This window comes from Leptonychotes weddellii, chromosome 6 (assembly GCF_054177405.1).
Source record: "Leptonychotes weddellii isolate Sample4059 chromosome 6, ASM5417740v2, whole genome shotgun sequence".
Taxonomy (NCBI): domain Eukaryota; kingdom Metazoa; phylum Chordata; class Mammalia; order Carnivora; family Phocidae; genus Leptonychotes; species Leptonychotes weddellii.
This window is the reverse complement of record NC_138374.1, coordinates 10,225,883-10,240,090: the sequence shown is the minus strand read 5'-3', so window position 1 is coordinate 10,240,090 and position 14,208 is coordinate 10,225,883. Positions and strand designations below refer to the sequence as shown.

The following is a 14,208-nucleotide window of genomic DNA, read 5'->3' as shown; positions in this document are numbered from 1 at the left end:
TTTTTTAAAGATTTTATTTATTTATTTGACAGAGAGAGACACAGCGAGAGAGGGAACACAAGCAGGGGGAGTGGGAGAGGGAGAAGCAGGCTTCCCGCAGAGCAGGGAGCCCGATGTGGGACTCGATCCCAGGACCCTGGGATCATGACCTGAGCTGAAGGCAGTCGCTTAACCAACTGAGCCACCCAGGCGCCCAAGAGGATTGCTTTCTAAGTGGTGCCATTGTTCATGAGATGTTAATCGTGGCCTCCGTGTCTGAAGGTAGACTGTTTTTCAGGGACATATCACAAATCTAAAAAGGTACTTTAGCAAACCTTCAAATCATCTTAGTCTGCTGGGATCTGTTGTTAACAGCACATTCCAAGCCTATGGATGCTTTTCAAATTATTGTTCAGTAAAAGGCTTGGATTAACCTCTGATTTTTGAAAAATAAATAGAAAACAGAATAGGAACAAATGTCTCAAGACTTACTAGCCATTCTAAAACTGCTGGGTAAAGTTTTATATACTTGTGTTAATTTCTTATGATTACTCTACTTTGTGGTTGAATTAAATGTTTGAAATAAGTTAAATAAATTCAATTTGCATACATGGAAATGAGATACAGAACACTCTAGTTACTGTTGTTTAATGTTGTAGTTATTAAAACTTGGATAACCAGTGCTAACAGAAAACATTAAAACAATACTATGTTACCGGTGAAAGAGGCCTTTAAAATGTTAACTTTCCCTAGTTCATATTTTGAATAGCTTCAAGTAAGGACTGGACCTTATGTTTTGTTTAGGAGCTGACAGTCAAGTTTAACAGCTAACTATTAATTACTAAATTTCTTTTGTGCTCGAAGAACGTAATATTTAATAGAGATAAAAAAAATCAAATCAAATCATGTCATCCTTTCAAATTGAACCTCTACATTTAAAAAATATTTTCTTAGACAATTATCTATCTATATACGTATTTTTCTAACATTTATAATAGTACAGAGTTTTTGTAGTGTACTTTTTTAAAAGAAATATAATTGCATTTTTAAGAAAGATTTTATTTATTTGAGAGAGAGAGAAAGAAAGCATGAGCAGGGGGAGGGACAGAGGGAGAAGCAGACTCCCTGCTGATCAGGGAGCCTGACGTGGGACTTGTTCCCAGGACCCCAAGATCATGACCTGAGCCGAAGGCAGATGCTTTACCTACTGAGCCACCCAGGCGCCCCTGTAAATGCATTTCTTAGGTATTACCAATTGTACTTGTTCTGGAAATACTAATCTCTATAGTAGTGACTATGAAATATAATTTTATAACCAAATCGACACTGAAAGGTAAGTGTTGGCCTAAGTAGGACAGTGGGGAAGGTAATTTGGAAAAGAAGCTTGTTGAGAGCACAGGCTTCAAATTTTTTTCATTTCAACCTGTTAAGGAATACATTTGACATTGAAATTTAGTACACACATTTTATGCATATACATACAAACATATATTTAATTATTAGAAATAGTGGTGTGTGATTACTGACTCTCTGGGGAATAAAAGCCCCTGATTTATAGCATTTGCTGATTTCCATGATATAAGTACTCCCTCCATGGCCAATTTTAAGCTATCAACAGGATGTTACTAGACACAGTTGGGAAGAGTTGTGATGTGCGCTCGTGAGCTGGTGTGGGCCTGCTCTCACACAGCACTGAAAACAAAGGCCTGTGGAACACTACTTACACTTACCAGGTGCCACTCTGATTTTTTTTTTTTTTTAAAGATTTTTATTTATTTATTTGACAGATAGCAAGAGCAGGAACACAAGCAGGGGGAGTGGGAGAGGGAGAAGCGGGCCTCCCGCCGAGCAGGGAGCCCGATGTGGGACTCGATCCCAGGACCCTGGGATCATGACCTGAGCCGAAGGCAGACGCTTAACGACTGAGCCACCCAGGCGCCCCACTCTGATATTTTTTATTTCATTTGAAACATTGATTTTATAAGTTATTACTAGTCATCACCCACAGTTTGAAAAATACTGATTTAGAACAGAGAACACAGTTAAGAAGAGCAAAGACTGAAAAGAAGGCATAAAATTAATTTTGTTCTTGGAAATATCATGTACAGGAGGCACGAGTCTCTTAAAATATAATTTTAGTTATTTGAATGAGGAAAAAAAATGTGTAAAGGAATGCTGATATCTATAGCTTAATTTTAGACTGACAGTATTAAGCAAATGTATACCATAATTTTTGGTATCTTTGGTAGGACCCTACTGAAGGTATAACATCCCAAGTTTAGTCCTATTATTTTGAAGCTAAGGCACATAGTCTAAGTATAAAGTCTAAGCAGTATCTAAAAGTATTCACTTTATCTCAACTGTATTTGATTATAAATGGATGACACAGGCTTTGGGGGTGGGGTAGCTGTCCACGTACTGACCATCTCAACATCACACGACTGTTCTTAATCTAGGGAGATCTTAGCTCCTCTTCAGCATCTTTCATGATGCTTAGACCAGATCAGGGAAGATGCAGAAGAGGTTAGGAAATGAGAAAGCCAACGAGAAGAAGAGAAGCAGACATATTTCTCAATATTGTGTAGGTGATCCTGTACTATCAGAGCACTGAGGCGAAACGGGAGTTGGAAACAGAAAACACCTTCTATTTGATGATGACATGATTATGTACATAGGAAGTCAGGAGAACTTTCAGAAATACCATTAGCACTGCAAGTCTGTGGATATAAAATCAACATATACCAATTAATGGCATTCCTGTATAATAGAAATAACTAACGGGGGGGGGGGGGCGCCTGGCTGGCCCAGTTGGTAGAGTATGTGACTCTTGATCTCAGGGTCATGAGTTTAAGCCCCATGTTGGGCATGGAGCCTACATTAAAAAAAAAAAAAGAAATAGAGAAATAACTAGCACCCATAATAAAAAAGAGATGCTATTTGTAACACTAACAAAACTATAGACTAAGTAGGAAAAAGTCTGACAGATACCTATATGAACTTGTGGAGGAAAACTATAAAACAGAATTAAAGGAAATAAAAGATGATCTCAAGAAATGGAGCTAAATATGTTCACGATGCACAGTTTTCTGTTCTTCCCAAATTATTTTATAAATTTCATGTAATCCCAATCAAAATTACATCGGGTTTTTAAGGTACAATGTGCAAACTGCTCCTGAATTTTATATGGAGGGTCAAAGTGTCAAGAATAACCAAGATCCTTTAGAAGAATGGTATGTGGAAACTTGCTGTACCAGACAACATTTATTCTAAAACTATGGGTTGAAAGGGAATTTGAAAAAGTGCAAATAATTCTTAAGATGGTGAAACTTTTCTTTCTTTAAACATTTTTATTTGTAATCTTGCTTTTATTTATTTTTTTATTTTTTTATTTTTTTAAAGATTTTATTTATTTATTTGAGACAGAGAGAATGAGAGACAGAGAGCATGAGAGGGAGGAGGGTCAGAGGGAGAAGCAGACTCCCTGCCGAGCAGGGAGCCCAATGCGGGACTCGATCCCGGGATTCCAGGATCATGACCTGAGCCGAAGGCAGTCGCTTAACCAACTGAGCCACCCAGGCGCCCTACTTTTTATTTTTTTTAAGATTTTATTTATTTATTTGACAGAGAGAGAGACATAGCAAGAGAGGGATCACAAGCAGAGGGAGTGGGAGAGGGAGAAGCAGGCTTCCCGCTGAGCAGGGAGCCCTATGCGGGGCTTGATCCCAGGACCCTGGGACCATGATCTGAGCTGAAGGCAGACGCTTAATGACTGAGCCACCCAGGCGCCCCTGTAATCTTGCTTTTAAAAATTATAAATAAATATGGTAAAAATTATAAAAAGACAAGTGAGGAAGAGTCAAAGGGATAGAGACTGATGGAGAGGAATCATTAATCAATCACTGTCCGGGAGACAAAAAGAAACTCGTCTATTTTGACACGATTGTCAAATAATCATTGTTATTAATTTTTACTTTTTAATTTATTTTATTTTTATTTTTCTTAAAGATTTTATTTATTTATTTGACAGAGAGAGAGACATCGAGAGAGGGAAAAGCAGGCTTCCCGCTGAGCAGGGCTCGATCCCAGGACCCTGGGACCATGACCCTAGCCAAAGGCAGATGCTTAACTGACCGAGCCACCCAGGCGCCCCTCAGCAGTCATGTCTTTGGCGTCAGAAAGTTGAGGGTGGGAGTGAACTGCAGTTCTTCCGTTGCAGCGTGACAGTGTAATCTCATGTAGCTGTGAACTTAAAATGTCTACTGAGGGTTGAATTGTGTCCTTTCTAGCCTCCAAAAAATATGTTGAACCTCTGGTGCCTCCGAATGTGATCTCACCTGGAAATAGGATGCTTGCAGATAAGATTAAGATGAGATCATTCTGGAGAAGGGTGGGCCCTTAATCCAGTATGACTTGATGTCAGACCACGTAAAAATAGAGAATGGGAGCATTGCATCTGTAAGCCAAAGGACACTAAAGATTGCTGGTAAACCACCAGAAGGTAGGAAGAGGCAAGGAAGGAGTTCCCTGTAGGTTTCTGAGGGACATGGCCTGCTGACATTTGACTTCAGACTTCTAGTCTCCAGAACTGTGAGACAATACATTTGTTTGTAAAGCCATTCAGTTCGTGGTACTTTGTTACCACAGCCCTAGGAAACTAATAGGCTGTGTAAACCTTTGTTTTCTCCTCTATATAATGGGGATAATCTTATTTAGGAGTGATTGAGAGTAACTAATTAAATGAGGTAATGTATATAAAGTGACTGACAAGTGTGGTAATTAGTAAATGAGAGCCTCTATTACATTATTTTTATTATCATCATAGTTATACTTTTGTTCCACACTTTTTCTCAATGTGGTATAAATTTATCTTACTGGATTGTATGTTTCCATTATTTTAGGCTGAATATAAAAAAGCAGTAACCACGAATCAGTGGCACCGTAGGTTAGAGTTCCCGAGTGGAGAGACAATCGTTATGCACAATCCAAAGGTAATGTTATTGTTTAAGATACTAAAATGTTAGGTTCATTTTAATAATTATTTTGCTGAGTGTGGTTGATAAATGTTCATTTTAATGAACTTCTGTAGGGATGTATTTATAAGAGGTGCACTGTTTTTAAAAGCTTACTGTAGTTTGTTCACATTGATCATAGAAACAAAAATAAAATGTAATTTTTCTCATGAAGTTTCTGCTTAGGGCAGCATGTTAGCTGAAGCCTCGTATGCACCATTGAAGTTGTTTGATAAACGTTTGCACTCGATCAGAGGTCGGCAGGCTTTTTCTGTCAGGGGCTTGAGAGTAAATACTTAATTCTGCGTAGGCCGTGTGATCTCTGTTGCAGCTCTCAGCTCTGTCTGTGTAGCCTGAAAGCAGCTGCAGATGATATATGAGCCAGTGGGTGTGTCTATTGTGGTAAAACTTTATTTATAAAGGTGGTAGCTCCGATTTGGCTCACAGGCCGTAGTTTGTCCACCCTGCCCTTGATGGGGGTTTGTTTCAACTTTTAAAAATATGTCTTTCCTTTTCTTATTTGTATTGTCTCCATGAACTTGTTTTTTTTAAGATATTAGAGGTGTTCTTTCATTTACCATACTTAATCCCTCTGAGTTCCAGGTTCCTCACCTGTAATAAGTACCTCCCAGGGCCATATTTTAGATAAAATGAAGTAATTTATACAAAAACATCCAGAATAGTGCTTGGCATATGGTAATTTTTCAGAACATAGGGTATTTATTTTAAGAGAAGTGTACAAGAAAACAAAAAGAATTTTACTCTCATCACTTCTGTAGTCCTTATTGATATTGAAATAAAATAAAAACATTTATATGCCAACAAAATTTGAACAGTATAAAAAGGTGTCAAATCAAAAATAAAAGCCTCTTACCTCTGCATTTTCCATTTCTCCTGATGGTAACTATTCTTAACTTTTGTTTTTCATTTGTTTTTGATGCAAACACAGAAATTTTGCATACCATCTTGCATGCCTCCTTTTTTTTTTTTTAAAGAAAAATTTCTGGGTAACGTAAGACTAAATTTAGTTGATTTAACAGAATATATGTTTTCCTAAAAAATGGTGGGCAAATCAGTTTTTGGAATTGAAATTGAATTTGTAAATTAATTGGGAATCTTGCTATTTAAAGAATTATGCCTAAAATATTTTTCTAAGATGAAGATTCCTCCGTTCTAGGTAATTTTTCTTAATTTCTTATACGTAAATCTGGATTTTTATGTTACATTTTTAAAATCAAGGTGTACTACTTTTGATTTAGTTGTAGTATTTTCCAGTATAAACATTGGAAATAATGGTATTGATTTGCCTAATTTTAATGGTTAATGTGAACACTAGCAGGACTGTTATAAAATTGTTTTGGGAGAACAATACTAGTACTTGATTTGTGAACTATTGATACCGTGAAGTAGTTTATTATGTATTGAAATAAATTATTTAGCCTGTAGTGGAAATGAACTTGGTCATGAAGTCTGTCATAATCCTTCTGTCGTGTCTTGAAGGTTATTGTTCAGTTCCAGCCTTCGTCAGTGCCAGATGAATGGGGAACCACACAAGATGGACAGACAAGGCCCAGGGTTGTAAAGCGTGGAATTGATGATAACCTTGATGAGATACCTGACGGTGTGTATAGTTTGTTTAGGGCCAAGGTCATTTTTAGACTCCTCTATTTTAGCATCATTTTTTAGAATGATGAAAAAAGAAGCCATTATTAGGACTACCTGCCATAACATGCAGAAATGAGCTAGGTTGGCACATATCTTTCTTTTTATTCTATTATTTTGTATCTGTTTATTTTAAAATTTAGAATTCTATTGAAGATATACAAACCATGTGACATAGATTCTGAAAGACGTATTGTTGTGAAGAAGCACTTTACTGGTTGAAAGTAGGCTTGGCAATATTTTTGGGCTTTTGTGGTCATGTCTCATCTAGTTTGTATTACTCTAGTGCGGAAGTTGGCAAACTTTTTCTGTTAAGGGCCAAATAGTAAATATTCCAGGCTATATGGACTTTGCTGCATCTATTCAACTCTGCCATTGTAGCATGAAAGCACCTGTAGATGGTATGTAAACAAATGTGTTTGTGTTCCAGTAAAGCTGTGTTCCAGTAAAGCTTTATAAAAGCCAGGCAGTGAGCAGGATTTGGCCTATTTGGCCAACCCCTGCTCCAGTGTATGTGCTTTGGTTCTCCTGTTATACCATTGAAAATACAGATTTTGTTTTGACGATTACATACTTCATTTTTGTTTCATTGTCTTATGAAACTACAAATATAAATTAATGTTCTCATATTATAAATGTGAACAAAATAACCAGATAAAATAGCAGATTTAACTTGTAGTTGTTTCTGTATGCCAGAGTAAAATAATAGATTTAACTTGGTTTTCCTATATATAACTTGAAGATGTTCCAGTATGTAGAATATATATTATATAGGGAAAGGGAAGGATTTGGGGAAAATATTTTATTCAGTTATTATTTATTTATTTAAGTAATCTCTACATCCAATGTGGAGCTTGAACTCACAACCCCAAGATCAAGAGTTGCATGCTCTTCCAACTGAGCCCACCAGGCGCCCTATTGGGGGAAATATTTTAATGTTTTATGTTGGCATATTGCTTCTCCATGTGGGGCTTAGTCTCCTGGGGAATTCTGAAGAAATCACAAAGGTTATGGAGCCTCAGTAGGTACAAAACTGCTGGTTATCATATGCTCATAGCCTCTGGGATCCCAGAGGTGTTGTGCTTCCTCCACCTCTTGGTCTAGTTCACTGTTATTTGGCAAGATGGACCTTGAGCTTTGTTCTTCTCATTTCATAGAGAATAGTGAAGCTTATTAGCTTGGAAGGGTCTTAAATTTCTTTACCTAGTTTGTGATGACAAAAGGGATATTTAGAATATTGCTATTTAAATATGAAAACCCAAACAATTTTCCAGCTTGTATGTGTGCATGTAGGCATGTATGTATTTCTTTTGTAGGGGAAATGCCTCGGGTTGATCATTTGGTGTTCATGGTACATGGTATTGGACCAGTGTGTGACTTGCGCTTTAGAAGCATTATTGAATGTGGTAAGTATTAGTCATTTTATTTCATGGAATGAATTGAGAAGTAATAGAAGAACTTCTAAATGTTCATTTTTAAGATAGTTTCCAGATGTTTACTACTGGCTGAGGAACTGTAAGAGGAGATTTAATGGTCACTGGGAAATAATTTATACTTGATTTGCTCTTACAATGTATGTAACTCATAAAATCCTAGACTGAAGGATTAGAAGGGATCTTGGAAATAATTTAGCTTTTCTGACAGACAGCGTCTGCCTAGGCACTTGCGGCAACTAGGTATACCTGTGCATTGAACTGATTTAAAGTGAATTAGTTGAAAGAAGTTGTTTAATGGAACAATGAATGTGCCTGGTTTACTTAAATTTTTGAAGTTTTATTTTTAATTTATTTTTATATCTGTATAATAATAGTTCATATTTATTGAATACCTGATTTGTGCTAGGCATTTTGCTTGGCATATTACTCACCTCTTGGCGAGGAACCTTGGGGGTATAGGTGCTGTCGCTGTTCTCCCCACTACTAGGTGAGGTACCGAAGTCCATAGGCATAAGTTAACCTCTCCTGTATCATGGTCTGTGGGTTCTCGAGCAGGGATCCTGTGGCAGACAGTTTGAGTCCAGAGTCTGTACCCATAGCTGCCTTCCAGGAATAGTAGTTAAATGTTTTTCAGTCATTTATACATTCCTCTAAAACATTGAAAAAAAAGAGCTTCCTAAAGGTTGGGTTTTTTCCTTTTTGGACTGATTTTGTCATTCTTATTTTTTTTCTTAGAAAGTTTGTTATATAAAAAGTACTAGCGTATTTGAGGGAATTACTAACTACCCATCAAACCAGGAAATTTAATCAGTTTAATTTGTCTTCCCTGATTGTTTTTTTTTGAAGTGGATGATTTTAGGGTGGTTTCCCTGAAATTGCTGCAGACACATTTCAAGAAATCTTTAGACGACCGGAAAGTAAGCAGAGTGGAATTCCTTCCGGTTCACTGGCATAGTTCCTTGGGTGGGGATGCCACAGGCGTTGACAGGTGTGTGGACTTTGATAACTCGTTCAGATTAGTCAAACTTAGATTCAAAATTTAAGCCATAATATGAAATAGTTTATTGTAACTTCAACAAATGTGTTCAACAAATACATTCCTTTATTTAAATGATATAGTTGCTCTGACGTATGATTTAAACACTGGCTGTTAATGTTTATATGTTACTTTTCTGTGCGCGTGCGTGTGTGTGTGCACATGGGTGCATGCCTATGTCTGCAGTCCTATTATAAATATTTCAGGGAATCTGAGAACTGTAAGCCAGTTTTAGAATACTATTTTAATCTATAGTGGTTTAGACAGGGGGCTGTCCCGTACATTGTAGGATGTTTAGGAGCATCCTGGCCTCTACCCACTGGACAACACCCCAAACCCCCAACAGCCAAAAAGATCGCCAGTCCTTGTTAAAGGCCAGCGACATCTGTAGGCACTGTGACAACTAAAAGTGCTTCACTCAATTTTGAATGCTCCCAATTGAGAAACACAGATTTAGATAATACTTATTCTCGGACACAGGGCTAATAACATATCTGGATTTTAGTGAAGATCATAATATTTCAGGGCACGTGGTTTAATAAAACTAATTCTACAAATAGCATTCTGTGTTATTCCGTATATTATTCTATGGCAGGTCCTGTTAGGATGAGAGGGTGATCTTTCTCTGTGGATGTTCGTGAACTTGACTATGTCCATTCTCAAATCAAGAAAGATTTTCAGTGCATGAAACTCCTTTCTCATTCCTTGCTATATTCCCTGTTGTCCAAAAATTGGGTCAGGTATCCTGCTTTCCAATTAAGTGGAAGAAAAGTGGACAAGCAGCCTTTCATCTTTAAAAATAAAAATAAAAATTTTTACATAGGCCTTATTTTATGTGATAACTCTTCGGAGAATCCCCAGACTCACAGTACAGTTGTAAGCACACAGACTGTTTTGCTTGATTCATTTATAAGAACTTTGTCTACAGAATCAACTCATAATTAGTCTGTGGGATTCCTATACTCATTGTATATTTAGAAGTCACTATCTAAACTTTTAAAAAGTCTGTAGATGTAAGGGGGCTAGGTCTGAATATACTTTTTTTTTTCCAAAACAGGAATATTAAGAAAATCACTTTACCAAGTATTGGTCGGTTTCGTCATTTTACCAATGAGACCTTGCTAGATATTTTATTTTACAATAGCCCCACCTACTGTCAGACAATCGTGGAAAAAGTGGGAATGGAGATAAACCGTCTTCATGCACTTTTTATGAGTCGGAATCCAGACTTCAAAGGAGGAGTCTCTGTTGCTGGTCACAGTTTAGGTAAAACTGTCAAATATCCACATTTTATTTTATTTTATTTTATTTTTTAAAGATTTTGTTTATTTGACAAAGAGACACAGTGAGAGAGGGAACACAAGCAGGGGGAGTGGGAGAGAGAGAAGCAGGTTTCCCGCGGAGCAGGGAGCCCGACGTGGGGCTCAATCCCAGGACCCTGGAGATCATGACCTGAGCTGAAGGCGGACGCTTAACGACTGAGCCACCCAGGCGCCCAAATATCCACATTTTAAACATAATTTTTTTGAGTAATCGCTGCTTTTAGTGAGGGTGACATTGTTAGTACAAGATTTAGAATTATGGATTTTAAGTTTTATAAAGGGTAGACATAATGCGTTTAGGTTCTGCCTTTGCTTTTCAATTACCTAGGAATGCTTTATATTTTAATTTATTCTGCTGTTTTGGTAAAACAAGAATATTGATGATCAGATCTTGATTGACATTTAACTTTTGTATGACTTCTGCCTAGGGACTTTGGGGAAAAAAGTAGGAGAATTTACTTGGTGTTATAAAAGTATTAGTCATTTATAAAACAAAATATGATTTTTTTTTTAGGTTCTTTAATATTGTTTGACATCCTGTCTAATCAAAAGGATTTGAATTTGTCAAAGTCTCCTGGGGCTTTTGCTGTTGCTAATGGAGTTGTGAAGCAGCCACGTTTTCAGGAAAAGCAGGTATGGCCTGGTTACATATTTAGATTAGAGATGAAGTCAAACGGTTTTCTAAAGTCTGAACTGTTTCCTGAATGTTTTTTTTTAAGTTTATATAAGTAATCTCTACACCCAATGTGGGGCTCGAACTTGTAACCCTGAGATCAAGAGTCCTATGCCCTTCTGACTGAGTCTGCCAGGCGCCCCTGAAATGTTTTTATAAATCAAAGTACCCTGAGGTTTATATGTGTGATAGAATCATTTAACTTCTTTGAGTTTCTCACTTGTCTTCCTTATGGATTATAAATTTAAATGTGAGAGAAAGTTTATTATTTAAAAAAATGCTAAGTAAATTATTGTAGGAAATGGGAGCAAGAGTGATTTATTATTCAATTGATATACTTTTTTAGAATATTCAGATTTTGGATGATAAGCTACCTAAAGTTATGATTTCTGTATGGAACAAAATTGTTTAAGATTTGCTGTAGATCAGGAGACATTTTATGGTAGTTTTTCTGAGGTTTGCAGTGTTCCCCTGACTTTCTTTTCTTTTTCCTTAAGATGCCTGACGAGCCAAAGTTGACTTTGGATGAGTCTTGTGACCTTGACATTGAAAATGAAGAAGTCCTAAGTTTGCAGGAAACTCTGGAAGCACTTAGCCTCTCTGAATATGTTAGCACTTTTGAAAAGGAAAAGATTGATATGGAATCTCTGGTACTAAGGATAGTTTGATTGTTTTTTTTTTTTTTGGTGGGCAGCAAATCAAAGTTTATTGAGCGATAGTAAAGTGATAGTACAAAGCTCCCGAAAAGAGGAAGGGGACCTGAGAGGGTTGCCCTGATTCATTTTCTTTTTATTTTTTTAAAGATTTTATTTATTTATGTGACAGAGAGAGCGCACGCACAAGCAGGGGGAGCAGCAGGCAGAGGGAGAGGGCGAAGCAGGCTCCCTGCAGAGCAAGGAGCCCAATGCGGGGCTCCCAGGACCCCGGGATCATGACCTGAGCCGAAGGCAGATGCTTAACTGACTGAGCCACCTGGGCACCCCAGTTTGATTCATTTTCGTTTAAAATTGTTTTTCCTGTGTATAAGATCAAAAATTAAGAATCATTTGAATACTCTTCTATCATAATACATTTCAGATAAGGCAGAGACTTAAATGTTTAAAAATTGAAAAACACAGGAGTTTTGTTTGTTTGTTTTTTTAAAGATTTTATTTATTTATTTGTCAGAGAGACAGAGAGAGCACAAGCAGGGGGAGTGGCGGGCAGAGGGAGAAGCAGGCTCCCCGCTGAGCTGGGAGCCTGGTGTGGGACTCGATCCCAGGACCCCGGGATCATGACCTGAGCCGAAGGCAGACGTTTCACCGACTGAGCCACCCAGGCTCCCTGTTTGTTTTTTAGTATAATCTGGAAGGGCTTCTAAGTATGGCACAAAACCCAGAAGCCATAAAAGAAAAATTACATAGCAGGAGATGCCTTAAACAACATCTGAAGGCCAGTGATAGATTAAGAAGAATATTTGGAACACACATTAGAGACAAAGGGGCTTATTTCCTTATTATTCAAAGCTCCTATGAATTAGTTACACAAAGACCATCAACACAGTAGAATAGGTGAAGACCATGAACAGATGATACACAGAAAAGGAAATAACAAATGGCTTCTTGTCATATGAAAACTCTTGAGAAAAAGGCAGATTGAAAGTGCAATGAGTTTTTTATAACTTTTTGGTTTGGCAAAAGTAAGGAGCTTGTTAATATACTGTGGGGCCAGGATGAGGGTAAGTGGGCATGGTTTACGTATTGTTAGTAAGACTGTAAATTGGTACAGCCTCTATGGAAAGCAATTTGGTAATCCCTTTCATTATTATTTTTAAATTTTTTATTTATTTTTTTCCTTTTCAATGAGGATTAACTTTCTTTTTGATGAAGATTTTAGTCTATTTAAAATGATAGTAGGGTTGGAAATTTTATTTTTAAAATTTTTTATTTAAATTCAATTTAACATATACTACATTATTAGTGTCAGAGGTAGAATTCAGTGATTCGTCAGTTGCATATAACACCCAGTGTTCATAACATTAAGTTCTCTCCTTAATGCCCATCATCCAGTTACCCCATACCTCCCATCTGCCTCTCCTCCAGCAACCCTCAGTTTGTTCCCTATAGTTAAGATGGTAATACCTTTTAAAATACAAAAAATACCAAAAATCTTTTGCCACAGCAATTTGCCAGGAGTAATTCCAAATATAGAAATACTCACACAAGAGTATCTAAAAGGATACTCTCTACAGCACTGTTTATGATAGCAAAACCTTAGAAACACCTTCTGTGTCCACTGGTAGGGTACCAGTGAAATAGTTTATGGTGCATGCATGTAATGGAATGCAGCTGTTGAATAAATGAGGCAGTGTCAGAGATAATGGTAGGCAATGATTTCTAAGATACGTTACGTGAAAAGAGCATAGTTCAGTCCCATTTGCATAGCAGGCTGCACACACAAGGAAAACCATGTAGGTGCTGTGTATACCGAAGGTGTCTCTGGAAGGAGAACACATTGCAGTGGCTGCTGAGAGAATTGGGTGGTTGGAACAGGAGTGGAGGGGAGAGACTTCATTGCTTGTTTGTGTAGCTTTTGAATTTTGTACAACATGCATATATTTTCTGCCAAACATGACTAGAATGGTTTAGATGTGGAGGGCTCAGGTTTTACAGCCTAAATTAATCCAGGATTTAAAAGCAAATTAACTTTTAAAAAATTGACTAGATCTTAGGTTGCTTTTGATGGTATGGTTTCTTTTTATCATTTCCTGATTTCAGTTTCACTTATCGATCATTAGACCGATTAACTAATGTGCTTGTTTGTTTGTTTTCTTTTAAAGCTTATGTGTACAGTTGATGACCTGAAGGAAATGGGCATACCCCTTGGACCCAGAAAGAAGATCGCTAACTTTGTAAAACAGAAAGCATTTAAACTGGTAAAGTTCATCTGTGCCCTAAAAACAGAAACCAAAACTCATCTTTTACTAACTTGTTTATATTTTGGAAGTTTTTGTTAATACCAGTGTGGTTAGGCAAGGGCGCAGTGGTGGAGCTGATGGACGTGCAGACTTTGGAGTCAGCCAGAACTGGATTTCAATCCCAGTTAGGGTAGC

General features: G+C 37.2%; 1 protein-coding gene across 4 annotated transcripts in view; it reads left to right on the top strand.

Moving 5' to 3' along the window:
• Window positions 1–14,208, top strand: part of SEC23IP (SEC23 interacting protein) — a 44,065-nt gene that overhangs the window by 8,711 nt on the left and 21,146 nt on the right. For all 4 annotated transcript variants that reach the window (XM_081823396.1, XM_081823395.1, XM_081823393.1 and 1 more), the window contains exons 5-12: window positions 4,878–4,967; window positions 6,489–6,609; window positions 7,967–8,056; window positions 8,933–9,074; window positions 10,180–10,388; window positions 10,959–11,077; window positions 11,615–11,767; window positions 13,936–14,031. In XM_081823396.1, the coding sequence (XP_081679522.1) occupies window positions 4,878–4,967; window positions 6,489–6,609; window positions 7,967–8,056; window positions 8,933–9,074; window positions 10,180–10,388; window positions 10,959–11,077; window positions 11,615–11,767; window positions 13,936–14,031 (1,020 nt within the window). The remainder of the gene's footprint in view (window positions 1–4,877; window positions 4,968–6,488; window positions 6,610–7,966; window positions 8,057–8,932; window positions 9,075–10,179; window positions 10,389–10,958; window positions 11,078–11,614; window positions 11,768–13,935; window positions 14,032–14,208) is intronic.